The 25,245-nt window shown below is 35.3% G+C and overlaps 1 protein-coding gene across 1 annotated transcript; it reads right to left on the bottom strand.

The window, feature by feature from the left end:
* Positions 1 to 1,578: 1,578 nt before the first annotated feature.
* On the bottom strand, positions 1,579 to 23,615 carry LOC129073986 (peptidyl-prolyl cis-trans isomerase A-like). Its single transcript, XM_054577690.1, has 2 exons — positions 23,444 to 23,615; positions 1,579 to 1,898 (listed from the first exon to the last, which is right to left on the bottom strand). The coding sequence occupies exons 1-2, from the start codon at positions 23,613 to 23,615 to the stop codon at positions 1,579 to 1,581; spliced, it is 492 nt and encodes a 163-aa protein (XP_054433665.1).
* Positions 23,616 to 25,245: the final 1,630 nt, after the last annotated feature.

The following is a 25,245-nucleotide window of genomic DNA, read 5'->3' as shown; positions in this document are numbered from 1 at the left end:
TAATAAAATTCACAAACTGCCAAGAAATATTTTACATAGGATAGGTTTGGCTTCATGCGTAAAAATTTTAATCATTAGAATTACCTATTGATATTCCATTACTGTTGTTTAGGTTAGTTGACCAGAAACTATTATTCACCTGGCATCTTGTGTTCACAAAAAAATAAAAGGAAGAAGACAGGCAGGGAAAAGGGAGGGAGAGCAAGAGAGACAAGGAGCAGGGCAAGAACTGTTGAGGTATATCACATGTACTCATTATTTTATTTTACCATTGTTTCCTTTTTGTGAAAGAACAGTTAATGCAATAATCCCTTAGTTTGGGTGCTTTTCAATGTATTAAATATGGTTAACAAAAATGAGATTAAAATAAAAGATATGTTGGGGAGGGACCACTTTGTGTGGTAACGGGAATTGAAGCCTTGTGTGAGCAGGCCCCTGTCTGTAAGCTTAGGCTAGAAAGCCAGGAATGCTGGTAGGTACATGGACCAGTACTAACATCAAGGGTCCTCTGGGAAATCTGGCCTAAAATATACAACATAATTATTGAACCTTGCTCTGCTTTGTACCACCCTGAGAAGGAAGAAACCAGTTGTTTTACTTCACAACAAGCAGATAATTTCTGAGCCCCGAAAACTGTGCCTTAATGAGCACATGGTGCCAACTTGTCTGACAGACCTTGATTTAAGATAAACCTCTGTATTTCTTCAACTTATTATCTATAGCCTTTTGATGTAGATTGATAGTCTTTGTATACATGCTGTATACCCCTGTACATATCGTTCTCTATAAAAGCCATTTCGAGGGAAAGGCTCAGGGCATTCTCCACTAAAGAGAACTGCCATCCCTTCTTTTGACAGGAAAATTGTGTCTGGTACAGTTTCTTTCCTCATCAGCGGTGACCCAGAGAAGCTCTGTGGGACAGAGCCCTCCCTCAAAGATATAAGTAAAACAAGGTCTTTTAGATAATAAACTTTGCTTTCTTCTTTTTTATGTGCCTCAAATATATTCCCAAATAATAGTGTTTAAAGAAATTGTGTATCTGAGAAGCAGGTTAGAATATTTAGCTGAATTATTAAATATAAAAATAGTATATATAAGATGCAGATTTAAAAATTGAGTCGAAAGAATAGTCATTTAGAATCAGTTTATGCTTTTATGCAGTCACATAAATTTTATACATCATCTTAAATGTTTTAAAAATATGGTCCCTCATAATAGTTTTACATTATATCTTATGATCTATAAATGCTGATGTTCTTTCAAGGACATTGTCTTCTCTTTTCAGTTATTTGAAGTACTTTTTTTAAAAGAGCCACTTTACATTTTATAGTTCCATTCAATCTCATAATGCTTGTAATGTTCCATTTTTTGTTGTTTAGTTTTCATTTCATAATAATAAACTTAGCTCTACCATCCAGCTAGACTTGGAGGAGATAACAAAAATGTGGAACTCAATGTTAACTTGAGGGAGAGCAACAAAGATTATAGAAAATCCAGCACAGATAGGGGTGACTAAGTACTCTCCTGAGCTACAGAAACCATGGTCTGGTGGTTAAGATAGAACACAAGTAAAATTTATTAGAGTTGTCCACAGTCAGCAGTAGTGATTTTCTTGCTGGTCTTGCTGTTACTGGACCCAAAGCAGTCCATGGCTACCCCAATATCCATGCTGCCTTTTACCTTTCCAAAGACTGCATGTTTGCCGTCCAACCAGTCATTCTTGGCAGTGGACATGAAAAACTGGAAACTGTTGGTGTTGGGTGCAGCATTTGCCCTGGACAAAATGCCAAGACCTGTATGCTTCAGGATGAAATTCTCATCATCTAAGTTCTCCCCATAGAAGAACTTGCCACCTGTATAATTATGGCCTGTGAAGTGGCCACCCTGGCATATAAATCCTGGAACAATTCAGTGAAAGCAGGAACTTTTGTAACCAAGTCCTTTCTCCCCAGTGCTCAGAACATGAAAGGTTTTTGTTGCTTAGAACTTTGTCTGCAAACAGCTGAAAAGAGGCATGGCCCAAAGGAAAACACAGTGAGGCTGACCACAGTTGGCATGTATTTTCCAGTTCCTAAAGAAGTTGAAGTGAAATGTCATAACATAGTGGCTAGAAGTTATTATTATTATTACTTAAAGTGCTTTGACAGTTCAATATTCAATGTAGTTTTAGCATACTTTTATTATTTTGTTTTAGAAATAAAAATAACTAGTAGCATGGAAATGTTAATATTGTAATCATTTTGTCTACTAACAAAATTTTTTGAAAAGGCAGAGAGTGATGGAAAACAAGGATTTTTAGCAAAAAATTGACTCCAAGTTTGACAATGAGCAGGTAGAGAACAAGGAGAATGCTTATCAACACAGCAATGGCTCACATTTAATAAGATGACTGGGGAACCTCAGTGCCAGGCCTTTTATCATCATAAACAGAAGTCACTTCAAGTAATTATTATCTATTTTTTCTCCTGTGTTAACTATTCATTGGGGTTATTTTTTAAGTAAAATAATGCAACTGCTTTTCTTTTTAAAAGAACTGTTTAGTCTTTTTTCTCTTTTATTGAATAATTAAAAGTGAAATATTTTAAATAGGGTTACAGTTTGGAATTATGATCTTATTTACAAAAGATCCAGGTTTTCAGACACATAAAAAATATGAACAGACAGGCATATATATCTGGATAAAGTTACCCCATCTGTATCATAGCTGAGATGACTCAAATCTGTAATGTTTATATATAATAATATATAAATATAATATTTATATATATAAACATTACAGATATATATACACACTATATATGTTTTCTATTATTTTAGCATTTTTATGGTGCCACATTTGTATCACATACATTAATTAAATGAGTACATGTTCACAACATTTTTCGTTAATCAAAATTTTAAACAAAAGTAGAAAAATAATGAAAATATGGTCATTTATTTTAGAAATCAATATTTTTTAGGAATATTTATAAAATGCTTACTATTGTTACTAGAGCCTTGACTATTAGCCCTATAAAATTAATAAGGAAAAGGAGAGTCAATTCTAAACAAATAGAAAAATCCAATAAAGTCTATGTATATCAGAATAATAAGAAAATCTATATTCCTAAAATAGAATATATTACAGTTTGGGCGGTTATAGTTTTTCTTGAATATATTTATACTATTTTGAATAAGCACACATAAACAAATGTTGTATATGTACTCCATGTTTATAGTAGAAGGAAAAATGGCAGAGTAAATTTAACTGAGAAGAAAAAAACAAAAGAACACTATTGAAATAGTCCCCCACTTTTTCAGGTAACAATGGTTTATTTACTGACATTTATTTATTTGTTTAATTTCAGAGATGGAGAGAGAGGGGGGAGGATCAACATGAGAGAAACATTGATTAGTTGCCTCCCACACACACTCCAATGGGGCACTAAACCACAATGTGCCCTGATTGGAAACTGAGCCCATGAACTTTTGCTTTACTGGAGGGTGCCCAACCAACTGCGCGACATTGGCCAGGGCACCAATATTTATTATTAATCACAAGTTTCTTCAGTTGTGTATATAGATAAATTGGAGAAGAAAAAAAAAACTCCTTTGTATTTAATAGAAAATCTTACATGAGCTTTGTTTATAGATGAGCAAAAGCATTTCAGTTTTAAGAAAACTGATTTCAGCTATGCCTTTGCCAATATGAATAACATATTTCCAGAGGAGCTGAAAAAAGGTGATCTGAACGTTTTACTGGAAGTTAGATTGTAACTGGTTGGACCATTTTATCTTTGAAGGTTGAGTCAGTAGTGAAGGTTAAATACGCTGACTTTACCTGCTATCTCAATGGTTGTGCCCAACTTAGGTATGAAAATCTAAAGATCCATGGAGAGGCTGGATCTTCTAGAAACAACAATCAGAGCAATCCTGTTTTTGGAATGTGGTCTTTGGAAAATCTTACTACCTTTATAAAGGTCTCCTCTATTAGAGAATGTTTCACCATAAATCCATTTTGGATTAGATCCACTGGGCTACAGAAGTTTGGGAGTAGTTACACTGGGAGGAGTTTGTTGCATCTTCTGTGTTTCTCATTCTATTTCAGATGTTACCTCTATTCCCAGACTCATATTGTTGTAGAATAACTTCTCTGTGCCCACAGACATCTGGATTTTTTAAAAAATCATGCATTTTTATTTACAATATTATAAGTATTTAATAATTTTGACATACTTTAAAAATAAAATCAGATGATGTGAGAGATGGAGAGTAGACAGAGGAAGAGAAAGGAAAGAAGGAAAGGGGAGAAGAGAGTAGGTAGAATGGAGAGAGAATAGAGTGTAAGGGAAGGAAAAAAATGAATAAACAAAGGAACCAATGGGAAATTTAAGTAGGAGGAATAAAAACAAAATTAACATTCATTGACTTTCGTACTTTATAGTCACTGTAGTAAAGAGCTTTACTTATACATAAAATTCAATCTTTGTAACTTCCTTGTGTGATAACTATTTTCCATGTAATAAAACTGAAATTCTCTACCTGGTTAGAATCTGAATACTTTTATACTGAATAATCCAACACAGGAAGTGAGCCATCTTCATTGTGAAAACTACACAGCAAGCCTTTTTTTTTTCTTGGTTAAAGTTTTCCACTGCCCTAACTATATGATATATAGTCACATGCTTGGCAATTACAAGGCTGATATTTTCTCTCCACCATTTATATTGCCCTTATGTCATTTCTAGGTGTAACTTGTATAATACCAGGTCAAAATTTGAAGAATCTATGTGGTGTCTTAAATGAGTAATTTCACTTGTCTAATCAATATTCCAATCCTGCTAGTATTTAACAATGAGGCACAGAAGACAACAAAATTGATATGCAGCCTTCCTTCCTAGACAGATTTTCTGTCTAAACTATGCCCAATAACGCTGAAAGGAAGATGGGGAGAAATTATACATTGTGTGATCAGGAGAACAATAGAAAAATCAAATCTCTCCTCTGGGAGAGAACCAGCTCAAAATTCTGTAAACCTGCCTTTAAGAAGAACACAATGCATTCTGCTGCACTGTTTCAGGACAGAGAGCTCTGATTAGTTCCTAGAGAAGTCTGAGGAAAAACAAAATGATTATTAACTTTACTGTTAAAAACATCGGAAAATAAATCAAATTTGTGAGATGCAGAAAATTCATCAACAGTGTGGTAATTGTGGGGGGAGGGGGTATAAGGGGACTAATGGTAATTAAAATACAATTAAAACATTAAGTAAAACATAAAAAAGTTATTGAAAAAATAAAGAAAAAATAAGAAAACAAAAACTTTAAAACAATGATTTGTTTCATAATGGGAAATTAACAATGGATTAATTCCACCACCCACACACAGCCATATCACTGCATCCAATTTATTATGCTTGCAAATGTCAATAAGGAAGGAAAAATAAAAATGTGTGTGAACAATAAAAAGTGAATTTAAAAGGATATTTTTTGTCAAAATCAACAATGTGTTCCGTATTTGCTTCAATTGACATAATTGGGTGCTTACTCCGTCTAGAAACATTTTCCTGTGGTTTTGAAATCCTCCTAACTTTACTGCTACTTAATTGGTTGTTTCTTTTCAGTGTTCCTAGCTGTTTCCTCTTGATCTACTCAACCCTAAACATTGATGTGCTTCAAAGTTCGGAAGCAGCGTCCCATAAACTTTTTTTTCTCTGTCTATACACAGTCATCAGCTGAGTTTATCTACTGTCATGCCTTTAATTTAAACAGTATCTTAAAGATAATGATTTGCAAACTTATATCTCCAACCAAAACATTTTTCTTTAACTTTAGTTTTATAAATCTAGTGACTACTCGATATATCCACCTGGATGTCTAATTGGCATCTCAAAGCTCATTTGTCTAAAACTGGACCACTGATACCTCTTCCTCACATTGAATCAATTTTACCCAAAACCTTCTACTTATTAAGTGGTACTCCAGCTTTCCATTTTCTCAGGTTTAAAATTCACCGTTGACATCTTTATTTATCTTAAAACCCAGATCTAATCCATCAGTAAGTTCTGTTTGTGTTATCTTCAAATTATATCCACAATCCTACAACTTTTTAGCGCCTCAAACAAACCATCACCACCTTTTACGTGGATTGCTGATAAATCCGGCTAGTGTTTGTGCTTCCACTCTTTGTCCCTAACAAGCTATTCTCCATGGAACACTGGTGACCCCTAAAAAATGTAAGCTATGGGTCTGCTACATACGACTGGGTAAACTGTGCAGTTGTGGGGAACAACATTTGCATGTTACCCATTGTGAAATTGTATATCTATTATGACAATATTATCACAGAGAGTAAACTGTCTTAAGAAGGTAATATGTTTTATTTTTATTTATTATTGTATTTTTTCTATTGTCACTTGCTATAACCACTTCCACTTCCACCTTACCCCCTTGCCCTGGCAACCTCCATGCTGTTGTCCATGTCTATGAGTTCTTCTTTTAATGATTGACACAACGGAGACATCTGATCCAGCAAGCAGTACCTGAGGTCATTAACTGTTCTCACTGTCATACAGTGACTATCTGATCAGTCAGGACGAAAATCCAGCAAGCCTTTATATAATCTGGCCACTGATTTTGTTCATCTCCTAATTTTGTCTAGTTTAGTGCTTCTAAAAAATTTACCTCCATAGGAATCACGTAGGGGTTTTGTCAAAACGCAGACCCGATTCAGTAGGTCTGAGCCTTAGCTTCTTATTTCCAATAAACTCTGAGGTGATACTGATGGGTGGTTCTGGTCTGGGGACCCTGTTTCATCCCATCTGTTTCTTTGCTCATGCTGTCCTTATTCGTGCCTACTTGTTGCTTTTTTTACTTGAAATGCTCTTTCTCCTAGTAGCCTCAAGATTTATTCTCTCACCTATTTCTGTTACTGCTTTTTATTTCCCCTTCAATGAAGCCTTCCTGCCTATCTTGTTTAAATTTTAATACTCTCTCTCTCTCCACAATCTAATTTTTAGTCTTTTGATAGAAAACTTGCCTACTCTTTTTGTTTTCTTTTTCTGTAGTATTTTAGTAAATGTTATATAGCCTTATATAACATTTATATATATAATTATATATATATAATTTTCTGTAGTATTTTAGTAAATGTTATATATATTTATATATAATATATAAATGTTATAAATATATATATTTAGTAAATGTTATATATATATATATAATTTTTCTGTAGTATTTTAGTAAATGTTATATAGCCTTATATAACATTTATATATACAATTTATATATATATACAATTATATATATATAATTGTATTCAATTATCCTGCCTAGAATTTTAGTTCCTGAATCTGAGAATTATTGTCTTTTATAAAATTTAGAAACATCTTGATCATTATGTCTTAAATAATATGATTTCCCATCTTTCCTGAACTATGTTAGGATGTATATTAATGTAGATTTTCTCACATGATTTTACATTTACATTTGTATTGATTATTAGTCTTTCCTTCACACTTTCTAATGGTTATTCTGTACTTTTTTTTGAATGATTTATCTAGGTCTTTTCCTCACTAATTAATTTTAGTTCTGGTTAGTCTTTATCAGTTTAAAGAGAGAGAGAGAGAGAGTGTGTCTGTGTGTGTGTGTGTGTAATTTCTAGGCTTTCAATTTGGCTATTGAAAATGTTTACATTTTGCCTTGGCTGCTGTGGTTCAGTTGGTTGGGCATTGTCTGTAAACAGAAGGGTCTTAGGTTTGATTCCCCATCAGGGCATATACATGGATTGTGGGTTCAGTCCCCAGCTGGGGTGTGTACAAGAAGCAAAACCAATCAATGTTTCTCTGTCACATCAATGTTTCTCCTCCCATTCCTCTCTAGAATGAATAAAAATAAAAATTAAATTAAATAAATCTACCATTCATTATCAATAATGTCTTTTATTCCTCAGCAAATTCTTATATAAATATTATGTGATAAGAAATACATTTATTTTATAATTGTATATGCAAAACATTTAAATCTACAAATAGTATGAGCAGTTGTTATATTGACTAACTCATAAGGGCTTGTTTCCTTAGGTGTTCTATTTTTTGTTTGTTTGTTATTTAATGTGATATTTTATTTTGTAAAAATTCTCCTGTGATGACTTTTTAGCTGTTTAGTTAAACACTCTCAAGGGAAAAATTTGCATTTGCTAATTGCAGACTCCTAGGAGAACCAACCAATTAATACCACTAATATTGACTTCAGTGTGGATGATGGCAACAATAATTATTTTAGGATACCGAAGTAATGTAAATTCTGGATCAATACATTTTTTAATGACTTGCATTAAGTGACAGAATCAAGACTTCAGTCTAGGATCAGTGGACAAAAACGATAATGGTAACAATCCCTCATATTTATTCAGCTTTAGACTCTTGGGTTCACATTTCATGTTTATGATGCTTTAAATGTGCAAAATAAGCCCTGGCTGGTGTGGCTTAGTGGACTGAGCACTGATCTGTGAAGCAAAGGTTTGCTGGTTCAATTTCCAGTCAGGGCACATGCCTGGGTTGTGGGCCGGGTCCCTCGTAGGGGGTGTGCAAGAGGCAACCACATGTTAATGTTTCTCTCCCTCTCTGTCTCCCTCCCTTCCTCTCTCTAAAAAATAAACAAATTCTTTTAATAAATAAATAAATAAATAAATGTGCACAATAAACTTGTGAGGTAGGCACAGAAGCATTTTTAGGGCCATATTATAGTTGAGAAAAACGGAAGATGAGAAGTAAAATTTATTCAAGGACTATGAAACAACCTTAAGTTTTCTAAATTAAAGTTAATTAAACTTCTACCTATATTACAGTATAGTGCATTAGATATTTAAAAATATGATACTTAATCTATTATTCTGTCCTGAAAGTTTGATCATGTTATAAATCTGGCAGTATTTCACAATTCTTCCAAGCATTTTCTAGTTCTAAAATTCTCTCTCTCTCTCCTTTTTACCTTTTCTTAGATAAACTTAACTATTTGACCACTTAATGTCTTGAGGTGGTTATACACCTACCTGTGATTCCTAGACCTGACTGAGTTCTATGAACACAAATACGTTTAAATTTCTAACTATAATCTAAATTATAATTCTATTAATTAAGAACAACATAGACAGATTTAATTAAAGCATGAGTGAGCCCTGCATCATTTGTCAAAGGTTTCAGAAACATATGTCCACCTTTGAACCCTTAAGAAGAGCTTTGAGAGAAATTAACAGGAAATCGTTACTGATTAAAGAAACAAAAAAAAACCCCCCAAAAAACGAGTTCTTAACCAGGTTGTGGGCAGAATTCTAGGAAACGTAATAGGAAAAATCAGAACTTATTACTTGTCTGGTGCCAGTTGTGAGAACCAGGACTCTCAGAAGTTAAATAGTGATATCACAAGATGTTGTTAAGGCTATATAGAGCAGGAAATCAAAAGAACTCAGTTCAAGGTGATATTTTTTAATCTTAGTGATTTTTTTTCCTTTTTTTCTTTATTTTGGCTCCCATTTGTAGGATGGAGACAATCATATTTATCTTAATAACCAGAATGCAAGATACTAAGCTAATCACTTTATCTGGATATTACATTTAATTTTCACACTGACTCTATGAAGTGAGTAGGTGTCATTATGATTCCTATTTATGAATAAGCAACTGAAGCATAGGCAGTTAGATTCGAGGGTCCAACTTGCTGATAATAATTATTCCAGAGCTACATTGTAAGGATATACATACCATATTTAGGAAAGGATGTGTTCCTGAAATGCAGTTGGTGGTTTATAAACATAAAGCATTTTGTCCTGAGCTTGGGCTTTAGAAATAAATATGGAAACCAAAACTAAGTAAGAATAGTAGACCTTCTGGCTAAGATAGAATTAATCTGCCCAACCAATTAGATAAAATATGCCTGGTCTACGTCCTTTGAAAATTTGCTGAAGTTCAAAACAGTGTTTTTATGTTTATTTTTGATGGGACCATTCAGTGTATGTGGCATATAATAAATGTCTAATAAATATTTATTATATTAACACACTATTGGGCCCCTTGCTCATCTCCAAGCATGATAAGCATGACTTTAATATTGCAATAACATTGACCTGAGCTAGCAACAATGTTTTCATGGAGTTCCAGTTCTATTATGTGGTTGTAGTTACTACAGAAATATTTTGAATCACAAATATAGTTTCTATCCTCTTTGTACAATCAATGTTAGAGTGTATTTTTATTTGCATTATTTTTCCCTCACAGAAGCCCCCTTAGTAACCATTATGAGTTCACTTATTTTACTGATAAGAAGGCACAGAACTTTACCCATGCCACATTACAAAAGGGATTTTAAGTATTGATTTAAACCCCAATCTTCTCTAAGGGCATTTTATCATTTAAAGATCATTCCTTCTAAGGGCAATTTTGTGGCCATGGCTGGCAGAGTTTCCAATGCTGGGGATGAAACCTTTCTTCCTTTCTGAAAGTTGCAACACACGCGCGACATGGACCAATAAAAGAGTTCAGACAATTTTGATGAGTAGCAACTGAAAAATAAGGGTGAAAAAACTTACCATAATGTCATAAATAGGATCCAATACATTTATTAGGTGCAATGCTAGGTGGCACTGTAGTGGGCGTCATGAAGTAACTGGGCAAGTCTGCCCACCTCTCCAGCTTAGATACCTGGGCCCAAGAGTAGATCATGTTAAAACTTGATTTGCATTATCATAGAGTGCATTATTTACCCCTTTTACTTTAAACTGTTTGAAGACAGGTTTTGTATCTTGTTCTTTCCTGTCATTACACATACACACATACACACAAGGTAGGACAAAATTAGGTTTAAAGTTGTCATAAGGAAAATAATACAATAATTAATAAATAATAATATAAGAATAAACTCTGTTGCACATACTCACCACTGTAAGCCTATTTTTGACCCACCCTGTATGTGTGTATATACATACATATATACATATATATGTGTATATGTCTGTGTGTTTAAATATATATAAAATATATATACTGCATTCCCATGTACCAGGAAGTATGCCATATATATATCCTCTTGTCTATGTCCTTTTCAACCCTAGTTGGCTTAAGTGGCCCATATCCAATGCTGTCAACTCAGCTTGAAACCCCTCAACAGCCGCTCTGGGGGGCTCCCGTTGCTGTCTTCAGTGAGGGGACTTTTCCGAGCTCTCATGGCCTGCAGTTCTCCTTCCTGCCATCAGCGCCTGAGAAGCAGGATGAGGGGTGCTGGCACAGTCCCTCCAAGAGCTTTGTCCAGACTGGTCTGATGAGGCCCCTATGGTCACCTTGCCTTTTCTTTCTGTCTTCTCTGATTCGTTTCCCCCGAAACAGTTCTGGAGAATTAATTGCCACACTGGCTTATCCAAAATGTGTGGGTGGGACACACTTCTGCAGCACACCTCTGTCTGGAGACTGGGAGAGCAGGAAACCCAGCCAAAGAAGGCAGGAACTCAGAGGCGGGTCCTCTTCAGAAGGAGCTTGGGGTCCACCGGTGTTAGAGAGCTTTTGCTGATGCTCCTGCGTCATTAGAGAGCCTGTTGACCAAGGCGGGCCAGCCCCTCCTCCTCTTAGCTACACTCCTGTTGCTCAGAATTCATTTCAAATAAAATATTTTCTTGTGAATAATAAAAATTATAACCTATAATCATATATATATATATTTAATGTCTCTTATTAACCTTTGAAATAGTTTCTCTGTTTTGTTGTTAAGTATGTAATTATTCCTGACTCTATCATTGTTTTTTTATGTTCTTCCTGATCTTGGCACTTTCTGGTATTATTTACATGTTAATTTATTATCTGTCTCCTCTCCCCCAGTACAGTCTTCAACATGCAAGTAAGCAAGTTTCAAGTGAGTAGTATTTTGCCTATTTTGTGCATTGCTGCATCTACACTTAAAAAGTAACACCTAGACCATTTTAGGAGATTAAACATATTATTGCATGAATGAATAAATGTATGAATGTTGCTGAAAAAAGTACAGAGAATAGTGTTCCCAATGAACAAAAACATTAGAGGAGGCCGAAGACAGATGAAAAGAACTTCTTCTCAGTTCAAAGGATGGGATTTGAACATGGATAAACATAACCTAGAAAAATGCAGAGGAAATCAAGATTTGGAACCTGACCAATTCACCAAATCATAAAATATTAAATCTGGAAATAGGCTTGCTTGAGGTTTAAAGTTTGTTTGTAAACTAGAGGATCTTGCTTTTAGCCTGATAGGAACTTTATATTACACAATAAACCATATGGAGACATCAATCATCAATGATAATATTTACCAAATTGGCTCAGCACGCTTTAGCAGAGAAATACTAAGCCCCTGTCATGATGAAAAGGAAATTGAAGGAGGTCAAGTGTTATTTTTCTTTTGTACATCAATCCAGTGATGAAGGTTTTGGATGATTTGCTGTAAATTAATTTTTCCACATCATCGTTTCTTAAGATTTGGATTATTCGTTAGCTGAGGCTTATAATTTAAAGGACGTAAAAGAAAGTTCTTTTGCAAAAGGAACTTATTAAAGAAACAAAAAAGCTAGGTATGTTGTTAAAATATTTGGAGTTGAATAATAGCTTTAAAAATGCCACATTATGGTAGATAATGTGCAATAGAAGCATATAGGATAATGGTTTTCTCTAATGGTTTATGAACATTTGTTTGTAGTAAGTACAATTAGGAAAATCCTGAAAATATAATAAACAGTGATACAATATTAATTTTTATACTCAAGACTTTAATAAGGCTGTAGTGAAGGGATCATTTGATGAATGCTGAAGTTTTTAGATTCCCTCAAGTTTATAGAAAGAAACAAAATGCCATTGGCCATTTTTACGATAAGTAACAGTGCAAAATACTTTATACCACAGTCCAGTTTTGTTACTCTTTAATGCCATTTTCACAAAAAATTGCTTATGTTGCTTCATTAATATTTTATTTTTATAATCAGATATTGTATGTGTCTGTCTAGATACAATTATAAATTAAAAAAACAAATTTATGAGCCATATGTGATATCTAAAATAACCATTATTTTTCCTAAAATGTTTCCAAAATAATTTTCAGTAATTATTGATATTTTTATATATTGAGAAAATCTGGAAATATATTTGAAGTATTTTCTCCAGTATTATTGAAAAATAATTGATATACATTACTATATAAAATTTAAGGTGTAGAGCTTGATAATTTAATTTATATACTGTGAAATGATTATTACAAAAAGTTCAGCTAACATTTACCTTCTCATACAGATTCAATAAAACAAGGAAGGAAAAAATAAAGGGAAAACAATTTTTCTTGTGATTAGAACTCTTAGGATATATTTTTCAAAGTTTCTTACATGCCCTACCACAGCGTTAGCTATAGTGATCATGTTGTATTTTATATCTCTCATACTTATTTATCTTATAACTGGAAATTTTTACCTTTCAATAACCTTCCTCTAATTTCCCCTCTCCCCACCCTCTACCTCAGATAGCCACATATCTGATCTCTTTCTCTATGAGTTCAGTTATTTTCGGTTTATTTATTATTTTTTAAAGATTGTACATATGAGATCTTACAATATTTGTTTTTCTCTCTCTCACTCATTTCACTTAGCATAATGCTTCAGGTTTCATCCATGTTGTTGTAAATGGTAGGATTTTCTCATTTTTTTATGGCTGGTAATTATACAAGGTCTGTCCATAAAGTATCCAGCCGAGTAATATAAAAAATAGATACATTAATTGAAGAAGACACAAGATACAGGAAACATTGTACGTAGGACAATGACACCTCAGTCCCTTTCAAAGTAGGCACCTTGGGGCCTTACATTCCATTCACCATCAGTTGCCCCATCATATTTTTCTGAATCTCCTTGAGGGTGTGAAATCTCTTCCTTTTCAAAGGTAATTTTAGTTTTGGAAAAAGCCAGAAGTTGCAGGGCACCAAATCTGGGCTGTGGTGGGGCTGAGTCACCTGGGTAATTTGCTGTTTTGCCAAAAATCTTTTCAGGAGGCCTGAGGCATGAGCAGGCACATTGTCATGATGAAATTGCCAATCACCAATTGAGTACAGCTGTGACAATTTTTATCCTATTGCATCTCTCAACTGATGAAGAACATGGAGGTAGAACACAGTATTGTTTGGCACGGAGAGGTGAACTCATGATGGACAAAACCTTCCCAATTAAAAAACACAGTTAACATTGTCTTGAGCTTGCCGTGCCTTCTTTGGGTGTGGACACCAGGCAACTTCCACTGGGATGACTGGGCCTTCGTTTCTGGATCATAGCTCTAGACCCACAATTCATCTTCAGTTATGATCTTCTTGAGGAAATCTAGTTCAGTACTATCAGTTTAAATCAAGTCATTTAGCTAACTGCAGCATGGTGTTCCTTCTGCTCTGGTAGAAGAAGCCACAGAACAAATTTTGCAATGACATGTTTCATGCCTAGATCCTGCATCAAAATTTCAGACACAGTAGTTTTTGGGATCCCCAGATCAGCTTCTAGTTTTTGGACTGCCAGTCATCGACCGTTGTTGATTGAAGCCCGTACACATTCAACATTCTCAGGTGTTCCCCTTATTGCAGGCCTTCCAGAACCGGGGTCACTCTCAACAGATTCTCCAACATTTTGAAGCTTTTGTGCTACACTTTTATTTGTGTCACACTCATTGCATCATCTCTGAAAGCCTTCTGAATCATCTGAATAGTTTCTGCAGAGGAGTGTTGAAGCTCAATGCAAAATTTGATACAGATTTGTTGTTCTACTCGCTCATTTTGAATGTGATGGCCACACAGTACACATGCTCACTCAACAGCATCTACTGCCCCTACTGACTAATAAAGTTGATGTCATCATTGTTCATGCATGTGCATCCCAGTCCACTCTCCTTGGCTGCCACGTTACATTGATGTTGAGCAAACCTTTCTCATTATATTAACAATGGCTTGACTTTTTCTGGACAGACCTCGTATATCACAAATTCTTTATTTCTCAATTGATGGACACTTAAGTTGTTTCTAAGTCTTGGGTTATTGCAAATAATACTGGTTAACATGGAGGTATCTTTCTGAATTAGTCTTTTGTTACTTTGTTGTATATTCCCAGAATTGAAATTGATGAATCATGTGGTAGTTCTATTTTTAATTTTCTGATGATCTTCCACACTGTTTTCCATAATGACGGTACCAAATTACAATCTCACTAACAACCAACAATGCTCAAGACTTCTCTTTTCCTTACATTCATGACAGTATTTATTTGTTATCTCTTATCTTTTTAATGATAGCCATTTGAACAGGCACTGTGTGATATCTCATTGAGGTTTTCATAATATTTCCCTACTAAGTAGTGATCTGGAGCATCTTCTCATGCACTTGTTAATGTTTCATATATCTTCTCTGGAGAAATATTTACTCAGCTCCTTTGTCCAATTTTCAATTGAGTTATTTGTTTTTTTGCTATTGAGTTATATTAATTTTTATATGTTTTGAATAAACTCCTTATCAAATATATGGTTTGTAAATATTTTTCCATGTTTAGGTTGACTTTTCATTTTTTTAAGATTTACTTTACTGTACATAATTTTTAGTTTTATGTACTCTCACATTTTTGTTTATTTTTTTGTTATCCATGTTTTAGATGTTATATCCAAAATGTCATAAAAAGACCCCTTCTAATAAGCTTTTTCCCTGTGCTTTTTTTCTGGTAGTGTCATAGTTTCAGTTGTTATACTTAAATCTTTAATCTATTTCAAGTTAATGTTTTTTGAGTAGTGTAAGTTATGGGTTCAGTTTCATTCTGTTACATATAAATATCCAATTATGCTAGCAGCAACATTTATTGAAGAAACTGTGTTTTTTCCATTGAGTATTGTTGGCTTCTTTGTCAAATATTAGTTGATCATATATGCTTGGGTTTATTTCTGGTCTCTCAGTTGTATTCCATTGGTCTGTGTCAGTTTTTATGCCAGTTCCATACCGTTCTGATGACTATAGCTTTATAGTATAGCTTAAAATCAAGAAGTGTGATATCTCCTTCTTTGCTTTTCTTTTTCAGGATTTCTTCATTTACTTGGAGTCTCTTGTGGTCTCATAAAATTTAAGGTGTTTTTTTCTCTAGTTTTGTAAAGGTTACACTGGAATTTTGATAAGAATTGCATTGAATCTGGAGATGGCTATTAGTTATATTGAAATTTTAATAATATTAATTCTGCCTTGATTGATGTGGCTCAGTTGGGTGGGCATCATTCATCAAAACGAAAGGACATTGGTTTGGTTCCTGGTCAGGACACATGCTTAGGTTGCAGGTTTGGTTCCTGGTTGGGATGTGCGAGAGATACCCAATCACTGTTTCTCTCACATCAATGTTTCTCTCCTTCTCTTTCTCTCTTTCCCTTTCTCTAAAAATAAAATATTTAAAAAATAATAATATTAATTCTTCCAATCCATGAATACAGAATGCCTTTCAATTTATTTGTGTCTTTTTAAATTTGTTTTATCAATATCCTTTAGTTTTCAGTGTAAATATTTTTCACTTCTTGGGTCAATTTATTTCTAAGTATTTTATTGTTTTTGTTGCTATTATAAAAGAGATCAATTCTTTATTTTCTTTTTCTGAAATTTTCTGTATAGTGTATAGAAATGCTAACAGATTTTTGCATGTAAATTTTGCATCCTAAAACTTTACTGAATCATTGATTAAATGTAACAGATTTTTTTGGTTAAGGCTTTACAGTTTCTATGTATAAAATGATGTCATCTGCAAATAGAGACATTCTTACTTCCTCCTTTTTGATTCTGCTTTTAGTTTATTTTCTTGCCTGATGGCTTTAGCTAGGACATCCAGTACTATGTTGAATGGAAATTGTGAGAGTGGACAACCTTGTTTTTGTTCCTTACCTTGGAAGAAAAGCTTTTATCATGTCACCATCAGATCTGATATTAGCTGTGGGCTTGTCATGTATGGTTTTTATTATGTTGAGATATGCTCTTTCTATGCCTAATTTTTTAATACCCTCACACAAGGATATGTTTTTATTAATTTTAGAGAGAAAGAAAGAAGAGAGAGGAGGCAGGGGGAGAGAGAGGAGAGAAAGAGAAGAGAAAAACATTGATGTGAAAGAAAAACATCGATTGGTTGCCTCTTGCATGTACCCTGACCAGGAATCAAACCCGTGACCTTTTGGTGCATAGGAGAATGCTCCAACTTGATGAACCACCTGGCCAGGGCAATGCCTAATTTTTTGAGTTATTATCATGAATGAATGTTGAATTTTGTTAAAGGCTTTTTCTATGTCTATTGAGATTATAATATGATTATTTTCTTTCATTCTGTTGATATGCTGTATCACACTAGTTGATTGGTGTATGTTGAACCATCCTTGCATCCCAGGGCTAAATCCCACACTTAATCATAGTGAATGATCCTTTTAATGTTTTGCTAGTATTTTATTGAGAAAATTTGCATCTATATTCAGCAGGGATATTGGCCTATAGTTGTCTTTACCAGTAGCATCCTTTTATGGTTTTAATATTAAGATAATGCTGGTGACATAAAATTAGGTTGGGAATATTCCCTTGTCCATGATATTTTGAAAGGATTTAAGAAAGATTGGTGTTAATTCTTTTTTAAAATGCTTGGTAAAATTCACCAGTGAAGCTATCCTGTACTGATCTTCACTGGGAAATACTTGATTACTGATCCAATCTTCTTACTAGTAACTGATCTGTTAAGATCTTTTATTTCTTCCTGATTCAGTCTTGGTAAGTTGTATTTTTAAGAATTTTTCCATTTTTTTCTAGTTGTCTAGTTATCAGCATATTATCGTATATAGTAGCTTCTTATGATCTTTTAAATTTCTGCAATATTGGTTTTAATGTCTCCTTTTTCATTCATAACTTTGTTGATTTCGGTCCCTTCTCCCCTACCTTGGTAAGTCAAGCTAATGGTGTGTTAATTTTGTTTATGTTTTTGAAGAAACAAGTCTTAGTTTGGTTAATTTTTGGTTTTTTCATTCTTTATTTCATTTTTTTCTACTTTAATTTTTATTATTTTTTTTCTGCTAACTTTGAGGTAAGTTTGTCCTTGTTTTTTTAGTACCTTCAGGAATAGAGTTATGCATTTTTATTTTGGACCTTGCTTGCTTCCTAATGTAGGTTTTTATTGCTATAAGCTTTCCTCTTAGATCTACTTTTGTAGCATCTCAAAAGTTCTGGTATATTATTTTTTTTGATTTTCATTTGTCTCAGTAAACTTTTCTTGTCTTTTAATTTCTTCTTTGATTCATTGGTTGTTCAGAAGAGTATTTATTAATTTCCACATGTTTATATATTTTCCACTTTCACTCTTGTTATTGATTTCTAGTTTTATGTGGTTGTGACAAGAGAAGATCCTTGATATCATTTCAGTCTTCTTAAATCTCCTAAGACTTGTTTGATGATATGGTTTATTCTAGAAATGTTCCATCTATGCTTGAGTAGAATGTATATCTGCTGTTGTTGGACAGAATGTTTTGTGTATGTTTGTTAGCCTCATTTTGTCTAGTGTTGTTTAAATCGACTGTTTTCTTACTGATTCTCTGTCTGGATGGTCTATCCATTGTTAAGAGTGATAGATTAAAGTGCTCAATTATTATTGCAATGCTGTTATTTTTGTTTTTAGTTCTGTTAATTTTTGCTTTATATACTTAGTTGCTCCAATAATGGGCACATAAATATTTACAATTGTAACATCTTCTTGATGTATTGACTTCTTTATGACTATATAATAAGACTTTTAATTTCTTTTTCTATTTTTACCTTAAAGTCTATTTTGTCTGATGTAAGTATAGTAATGTTGCTTTTTTTTACCATTTGCTTGAAATAATTTTTTTTTAAATTCTTTCACTTTCAGGCTATGTGTGTATTTAAAGATGATGTGAGTATCTTGCAGGCAGTATATTGTTGGATCTTGTTTATTTTTATTTTTTTAATTGTTTACCATTCAGCTAATTTGTGTTTTGATTGAGATTTCATTCTACTTTAAAATAATGATTGATTGGTAAGGATTTTACATTGATGCTATAGGCTTTTTTTCCTGGTTGTTTTGTTCATCCATTGTTCCTTGTTCCTTATGCAGCAGTCCTTTTTGGGTGTTTTGATGTCTTTTGCTAACAGTACGCTTTGGCTTCTTTATTATATTTCATTTTGTAATTACTACAGAGTTTCCATTGTTGTTATCATTAAGTTTACATAAAATATCTTAAACTTATAACATCCTGTTTTAAATTGATAATAACTTCTACAACATTAGTGTACTTATCATGTATTTCTCCTCTGTCTCCTCATATTTTAGGTTCTTTCTATTAAAATTTACAAGATTTTTATATGTATAACTAAAAAATTATTATATTTATTATGGTGACTCTTGCTATATTCATTTAAAAATTTTTTAAACTAGAGTTATGAGTTATACTCCACTATTATCATATTGTATAATTTAACTATAACTATATATTTACCATTAACAGTGAGATTTACACTTCTGTTTTATGATTTTATGATGTTAATTAACATTTTTTATCTTCCACTCAAATAACTCCCTTTACCATTTCATGTAAGACAAGTCAGGTAGCAATGAACTCCCTCAGCTTTTGTTAAGAAGAAAGTCTTTATTCTTTTTTTTTTTCATTTTTAAAGCTCAGCTTCACTGGCTATAGAATTCTTGGCTGACAGTTATTTTCTTTTAATATTTTGAACATGTTATCTCATCCTTTTTTGGCCTGAAAAGTTTCTGTTGAGAAATTTGCCACTAATCTTATGGGGGTTCTCTTGAATCTAACTTCTTTCTTTTCTCTTTCTGCTATTAAAATTCTTTGTCTTTGACATTTGATTATTTAATTATAATATGTCTCAGTGTAGCCCTATTTGGGTTTAACCTGTTTTCAGATGCTTTGAGCCTCATGGATTTGGGTGTCCATTTCTTTCCTCAAGTTCAAGAAATTTTCGGCCATGAATTGTTTTAAATAAAATATATTTTCTGTCCCTTTCTCTTTCTTTTCTCCTTCTGGAAATCTCAGAATGCAAATTTTATTTATTTTTATTGTATCCCATAATTCCTGTATGCTTTCCTTATTCTCATTTCTTTATCTTTTTGCTCCTCTAAATGGGTAATTTTCAAGGCCTTATCCTCCAGATTTCTGACTCTTTCTTCTGCATTGTCAAGTCTGTTTTTGAAAGTATAGCTTGAATTCTTCAGTGCAGTTATTGTAATTATCATCCTAGAGTTGTTTGTTTTTCTTAGTGATTGGAATTTTCTCAGCAAACTTCTCATTTTGTTTATGTATTGTTTTCTTAGTTATTTGTGTTTCTTGTATTTTACTAAAATTACCTTAAGAAGACTATTCTGAATTCTTTGTCTTAGAGTTCATAGATCTTCATTTCTTTAGGGACAGTTATTGAACTTTACTAGTTTTATTGATGGTGTCATATTTTGTCATATTTTCATGATTTATCCTAATTCCTGATTTCTTACATTGATATTTACACATCTTCCTATTCTAGACTTTACAAGTTTGCTTTGGTGGAGACAGTTCTTCATTAGTCAGCTCAGTTTGAGTTTCTGGGTGTGTCTTCTGGTAATGTCTTTGGGCAGGTGGAGTCTGCTGTTATGGTCTCTTTATAGATGGGGCAACTATTCAAAGTCTGAGGACAAGAATGGGGGATGTGTGTCACTGGCTGAGAAAAGTGTAAGACTGTCAGCTTCATTCCCTACCCAAGTGAGGATGTAGAATGGGCTCCATGATTGCCTGAATACTCTGGTCAGGGTTACTAAATGATCAAGACTGGGTAATATATTCAGTAGTAGAGCAGTGAATTAGCTCTCTCATCATGGAAGAAGGCAGAACAGGACCCAGGTCTTGTCTACACAAGTCTTGTTATTTACACAGGTCTTGTTATTGTTTGTGGACCTGAATCAGGCCTGAATATGCACTGAATTCCTTGGTCAGGTGAAGCCACTGGCTGCTGTGCATACAAGAGAAGCTATGATCTATACTTTCTGTTCAAGGACCACTGTCCCTAAGACTGTTGAAGGGAATAAGTAGTTTCCCATGTACTCCAGTTAGGTTCTGTGACTGGACAGTCGGAAGGCTGTGTTTAGCTAAAGATGGCTGCAAATCAGATTCTCTGCCCAGGCACAGTGTGAGTAGCTGCCCTAAAACCAGGAAAGCTTGTTGTTGTTTCCTCAAGCCAACCCACATCTCAGGTTCCCTGGATGAACAGGGCCACTGGCTTTGCTCTGCAAACCATCAGCTCTGTTTACCCTTCTCTCAACTCAAGCTCTACTAGGCTGCTCATTTCTCAGATGTGTTTAGCCAGCCCTTCTAGCTTCTAGTCAGATGGAACTGGAAGACATTCTCCACAGAAAGCAGAGTTATGAAGTTATGCCTCAAACACTTCCTGGGTGGCTGGGGGAGGGGCTGCTTCAGGCTACTCTCATTTTCCCAAATCTGCTGTCTGATTGGGAGGGGCTGGGAGCTTCCCGCAGTCTTGGTTATGAAATAATCCTTCTGCTTGTGCATAGCCTGGGAAGCCTTCATGCCTAACACTGGCTTTGCTTTGGGAGTGATCAGCTTTCCCTGCCCTCCTCTAGGCTCACACAGTGCAGGGCTCTACCACTTCCAGGAGCTGCCACCTCCTCTTCTGGTCAGATGGGGCTAGAAGGCACTATACTCAGCAGGTTGGTCTCTGACTCATCATCTTCCTTGAGGGTGAGCAAACTGAGCTATACGACTGGCAAAACTTCTTTTAGAATCTGAGTCATGGAATTTTAGGTAGCTTAGGTGGCTGAGAAAGGACCCAGAGCCAGAACAATCCAATTAAGGGCTTTTATTCTAGGCAGGACACTGCAATCAGGCGGGCTGGGTCCTAATGGATGGCAGCCCCAAGGGAAAGGGTAGAATGGCTTTTAAGGTGTGTGGCAGACCCGGGGGGGAGTGGGGGAGGGTGAGTCACCCTGCAGATCTGCTCCAGGTGTCCTGGGTATCTGATCTGGGAGGACTGATTCTGTAGAAAGCTCGAGGGAGAGGAGAAGGGGCAGTGAGGATTCAACCAGTTTCCAGCAGGATGCCAGTGGCTGTGTCTCAGTTGCTTCTGATATGGGGAATCTAGTGGTCAGGTATTTAGCTGGTGATGTACACCTTCTTTGCTCCAGCATAGGCGGTGCTGTTACCAAACGTGGACCCATTGCATGGGGAGCCCCAGATGCTATTACCAGAACAATGACCGCCTTTTCCCCTGGGTCCCTCTGCTGTAGGTTCGTTTGCCCACCACCCTTAAAAATTATGTCTTTTGATGGCAGAATTTGGTGAAAAGGAAAGGAAGTATTTATTCAAAAGTTTTATAGGTTTTGATTAATGGCTAAATGTCACCGTTAAATCTCAAAATCCCTTTAGAACACCCACCAACACATACAGTCCTACCTTTCCCCTTTTGCCCACTCGGGCCAGTCAGGCCAGTCAGGGGTACCATCCTTCAGAAGAAGAAGAACAGAAGTCCAGAGCTCAGCTACACAGGCCTCTCATTCCCAGAACCATCAACTGCATTGCTCTGATCTCCAGTTCTTAATTCAGAACCATGTGGCACCTTCTCATGGCCCACTATCAAGAGTCCTTTCTTCCCTTTCCTTCCCGCATGGTCTTTGCATTGTTCCCTTGAGGCAGGGAACAAACCATCTCTAAGTTCTCATGCATACACTCTGTAACCAGGAGTAGCCACCTGCATGGCTTCTACATCTTGCTTTCCTAAGCCACGTGGTCAAGGGAGCCCCCACTCTGTTCCTTGCCCAGTTATATCGTGGGTTCATGTTATACAATCCTTCTTGGTTAGCCTTGTTGATATGCAGAATAACCATCTTTTCATGTGAAGTATGGAGCCGTCCTGCTGTTATTGACATGCAAAATGACTCTCAATGGCTCTGCTCCAGGGCAGTAGGAAGCTGGCCTGTTGTTGATATTAAAAGTAACTCTCAATTGTCCTGGCCTGTTATTGACATGCAAAATGATTTTCAGTGGCCCTGCTCCTTGTCTCTCTTCCTCCCTGACAGCTTGCCTTGGTTGGGGTGAGAATATCCTATATTTTTCTTGGACACCCCAAATTCTGGACCCCATTACAAATCCCCTTTGCAGGGGGGCCTAGCTGCACCCTGTTACAGTGGCTTAGGTCCATGTCCCAGTACTTTCTAACATGGAGATCTGCACCCTGCTGCTTCCATGGTCAGAGTGTACCCCTGACTTGCTTCTGCAGATGAACCAAACACCCAGTTGGCATTGCTACGTGGACATAATAGATATGAATTCAGTTTGCCAAGATCTGTCTGCCAATTGTTGCAAGCCCCACCCCACTTTTTCTGTCACAAATTCCTAGGAGCTGGGCCCTACAAATTACCCTGCAGTCTTAACAGTGTGAGACCAGAGTACGATTTCCCACACAGTGACCCATAATGCAGGGCGATGGTCGTTGTCCCCACTTGCCTCTCTTTTTCCAATGGAGGAACTGGAGGTTTAGCTTGGTGCAGTGCTGTCCTGGGGGAGAGGCAATGCATTTGAATTATAGCCATAGCTCTTAAAGATGAGTTAAATAGGAACATCAGGCAATGGCTTTATAAAGCTCATTTTTAAAATTGGTACTTAGAGGCCGAAAATATGAAAAGATGCAAAACAAATGAACCCTAATTATATATTGCTCATTAAAACTGGACCCTGGAGAATTACTATTTAGTGACACTTCTCTTACTTCAGTTTTATTTAATTTGCATACATGAGGGAGTGAGAATTACATTTTCAAACACATATACTTAAATCTATTCTATGAATTCAAATTAACTCAAAGGAGGCTCCTCTGACTACTACAGTTTCCCAGTAATATGGCCCCTATTCAAATCATATAGATAAAGATGTTAGCATAGGCAGCTAATTACTTATAAACAAAGGGAGCAAATGGAATCAGGCATTAAGCTAGATTAACTAGGAAGGGGTAGCTTCACAGCTTCACAGATATCCGAATATCTGAATAGGCAATAAAGACTGGCTTTTTAATCTCCCTAGGAAACAACTTGCTCTTTCCCATAGATTAAATGGGGGTGCCAAGGGTAAATAGTAAGAAAGAAATTCCTCTGCTGAGATATGTACAGTAGAAACAAAAATCATATAGGGAGAAGTCTTTTTACCATGAAGCATGTGCAGTAGGAGCAAAGGGGAGGAGAAATACCTAGGAGAGGGATTGAATATAGGGAGGCACCAGCACAGCTCCAGTAGATCAACATAATAGAACACAAAATACCCTGCATCTTAACTGCGGCAAGATAGTGATGCAGCACCCAACCCCCAACCTCTTAAAAAAAAAACACAACAAAACTTTGCAGCATTGTCTTGTTAAAAGAAAAAATTCAACCCAGTGCATTTAAAGGTGTAATTGGCTTTATTAAGTAATTTATGAGTCCATCAGCAACCCACCTAGCAACTAGAAGGGCGCTTCAATGAGATTCACAAATTGGATATTTTTTGTAAGAAGGAAGGGGCAGGGGAGTTACTAACAAAAGAAAAGAAAGGGTTATTTTCATAATAGGACTTTAGAGGAAGGAAACAGCAAGGGGTGTATGTGTGTGTGTGTGTGTGTGTGTGTGTGTGTGTGTGTGTGTTTTAATCATGTGAATTGCCTCGTCTTTCTATAGGGGTTGGAGAGAGTCGACCCCTATAATTACAAATTATTTCATTGATGTTGACCCCCAAACTACAGACTGGCTGATTAAGATTGTATTTCCAGGAGGTTAAAACAGCAATTAGGTAAGGTATTAAAACCAGGTTTGGTATCACAGGCTTAAGCGATGCCCTTTGGGGCCTGTGGTTTCTCTTTAACAGTTTCCTTGGAATTCAACATTTGTCATCCAGAGCACAAATAGGGACAGAATGAGCAACGGGCTCTTTGGTAGCCACTGTGCAAGTCCAATTTTCTGCTTCTTTCTAGACTGCAAAGAGAGCTTAGGTAAGGGTTTGATGACTTTGACAAAAATGGGAGAAAATTCTGGAAATATATACAGCTGCCAAATATCTTGTACCAAGAGTAGAGAAAAACAATGAAAGGAGATAGTAAATAAAATATGATGAGATTCTGATGGCTATGTTGTACTGGAAAGAGAATATAACCTATAGACTATGAGATTACATGTTAGGAAGTGAGTTTCATAGGTG

Source organism: Pteronotus mesoamericanus, unplaced genomic scaffold (genome assembly GCF_021234165.1).
Source record: "Pteronotus mesoamericanus isolate MK-2021 breed Mesoamerican mustached bat unplaced genomic scaffold, CSHL_Meso_final contig_44, whole genome shotgun sequence".
Lineage (NCBI taxonomy): Eukaryota > Metazoa > Chordata > Mammalia > Chiroptera > Mormoopidae > Pteronotus > Pteronotus mesoamericanus.
This window is presented reverse-complemented; position numbering and strand designations above follow the sequence as displayed.

Coding starts and splice junctions, on each gene's coding strand:
- LOC129073986 (XM_054577690.1), bottom strand. CDS start 23,615: ATGGCTATAATTCAAATGCATTGCCTCTCCCCCAGGACAGCACTGCAC. Junction 1,899..23,443: donor CACACTGTTAAGACTGCAGG/GTAATTTGTAGG, acceptor GAATTGTTCCAG/GATTTATATGCCAGGGTGGC.